The 2038-nt window shown below is 46.5% G+C and overlaps 1 protein-coding gene across 1 annotated transcript in view; it reads left to right on the top strand.

Moving 5' to 3' along the window:
- The window catches only part of col12a1b (collagen, type XII, alpha 1b), a 144018-nt gene that overhangs the window by 123570 nt on the left and 18410 nt on the right, over positions 1–2038 (top strand). Inside the window, exons 61-62 of the mRNA XM_015039518.1 lie at positions 526–793; positions 1002–1111. Of these exons, the coding sequence (XP_014895004.1) occupies positions 526–793; positions 1002–1111 (378 nt within the window). The remainder of the gene's footprint in view (positions 1–525; positions 794–1001; positions 1112–2038) is intronic.

Raw genomic sequence — 2038 nt, 5'->3', positions numbered from 1 at the left:
TCTGGCGCCACTTCCTGCCCTCTGGCGCCACTTCCTGCCCTCTGGCGCCACTTCCTGCTGCCTTTGTGCTGCAGGAAGTGAGCAGTAAATAACCGAGAGGATGTTTGGGATTCCAGCGGCGGCGCCTGTGAAACGGGTCCAGTAAACCTAGCGGTGGTTCTGGAGAGGAGGCGACCCGGTCTGGTGTTCCTCTGGTTCTACGCTGCACCAGAAGGTTTTTCTGATCTCGGATCAAAGTTCTGGACTCGGTTCCTCCTTTGTTCTGGTTCAGTCGGGGTTTTCCAGGAAACCTTGATCCATGTTTCCTGTGAATCAGTCCGAGTGAGACACTGTCAGTGTGATCCTATCTGTGTTTAGACCCGGGCTCAGGTTCTGGGCTCAGGCCCAGTTCTGATCTCTGGGGGTTCGAACCATTAGATGCTCTGACAGAGATGGAGGTGTTTTACTCCGACATGTGAACCAGAACTGGGCCCAGAACCAGAACCGGGCCCAGAAGGCCCACTGACCCGTGTTCTCCTCCCTCAGCTCCACATCCTGGTTTCCTCCAGCAGCGTGAAGCTGAAGGTCGACTGCCAGGAAGTGGAGGAGAAGAAGACAAAGGCGGCCGGCAACGTGTCCAGAGACGGGTACCAGGTTCTGGGCAAGATGGCCAAGTCCATCGGGTCCAAAGGCCAGTCTGCCACGGTGAGTCAGCGGCCCCCGAACCACCACCAGGAACCCAGACAGGTTAAATCATTTCATCCCCAAAGATCTGGAGACATACGACAAAATATCAGACATATCACCAGTACAGGCGAGATATGAAATAAAACATAATAACATTGAATAAATCATAATAATAATGAATAAATNAATTAAAACGTATCAGATTCCTAAATATCTTTGTTTTGACATCTGACTGAACAGATTCCTTATTCTGAACAGATTTTTTTATCTTGAACAGTTCTTCTGTCTCTGATTTGAACAGTTCTCTTGGTTCTGAACAGTTCTCTCTCCTCCAGGTTCTGCTCAGACTGTTTCGTTCTACAATAAGGACGAAACCGGAGAAATCCAGAGAGTCACATTTGACCACAGCCTGGTGAAGAAGATCTTCCATGGCAGCTTCCACAAGGTAAGCCGTCCAGTCCCCTCCCCCACCCGCTGCTGCTCACATCAGGACGTCTGAATCATGAAACGTTTTTCTGCTCTGAGGAGAAAAACTTTAGGGGGAGCGTCTCTGTTCCTCCCAGTCCAGATGAGGAGATGGAGCACTAACATCTGAGGAGGTCAGACAGCGCCCCCCGCAGGTTAAAGGCAGCGCACCAGGCCACGCTCGTCTCGATTCCTGAACCATTTCCAGAGAGCCAGACCGTCCATGAATATATCAGGAATATTCCACAGCGCCGTTATTTTTATCCAAATATATCCCAGGAGACATTTGATGTTTTGATACGTAAACCGTGAATTCTTCCTAGAAATCTAGAAACCGTTTCGTTTAGTTTTTATTCGTTAGATGTCAGAGTTGCTGCTAAATGCTTCATGTCTGACTTCATGACGGTTAGTAATAAACACACAGTGGTGTGTGTTTATTACTAAAATGTAATAAACATTTAATAAAAATGTACTTAAGTACATTTTTCGTGTATCTGTACTTTACTTAAGTAGATTTAATAATGGGTACTTTCTACTTTTACTCCTACATTTTACAGTAAGTACCTGTACTTTCTACTTCACTACATTTCTACAAAACTGTCGCGTTACTCGTTACATCCAAGTCGCGTTGCTCTTTTTGTCTGTTAAAATGTGAAGTTCAGGGTTTTAAGGTGGCGCCGTAAAATCCAAGCAATAACGTGACTTAGTGTCTGTTGTCACCCGTCTCCACCTTTACTCGCACGCGGAGCTCCAGACATGCGCAGTGGTTTCCTCTGAGCGGGAGAAGATGTCTAACTAAACGATAATAGCTGCATAAATCATAGATATAGCGACTGAGTCCAACTTTTAGCATCACTTGGAAGGAAAGCTTAAAGAAAGGTAAGATCTGTGGATGTGATGCTAGCAA

Source organism: Poecilia latipinna, unplaced genomic scaffold, assembly GCF_001443285.1.
Source record: "Poecilia latipinna isolate Pla-1442-1.1 unplaced genomic scaffold, P_latipinna-1.0 Scaffold475, whole genome shotgun sequence".
NCBI lineage: Eukaryota > Metazoa > Chordata > Actinopteri > Cyprinodontiformes > Poeciliidae > Poecilia > Poecilia latipinna.
This window is presented reverse-complemented; position numbering and strand designations above follow the sequence as displayed.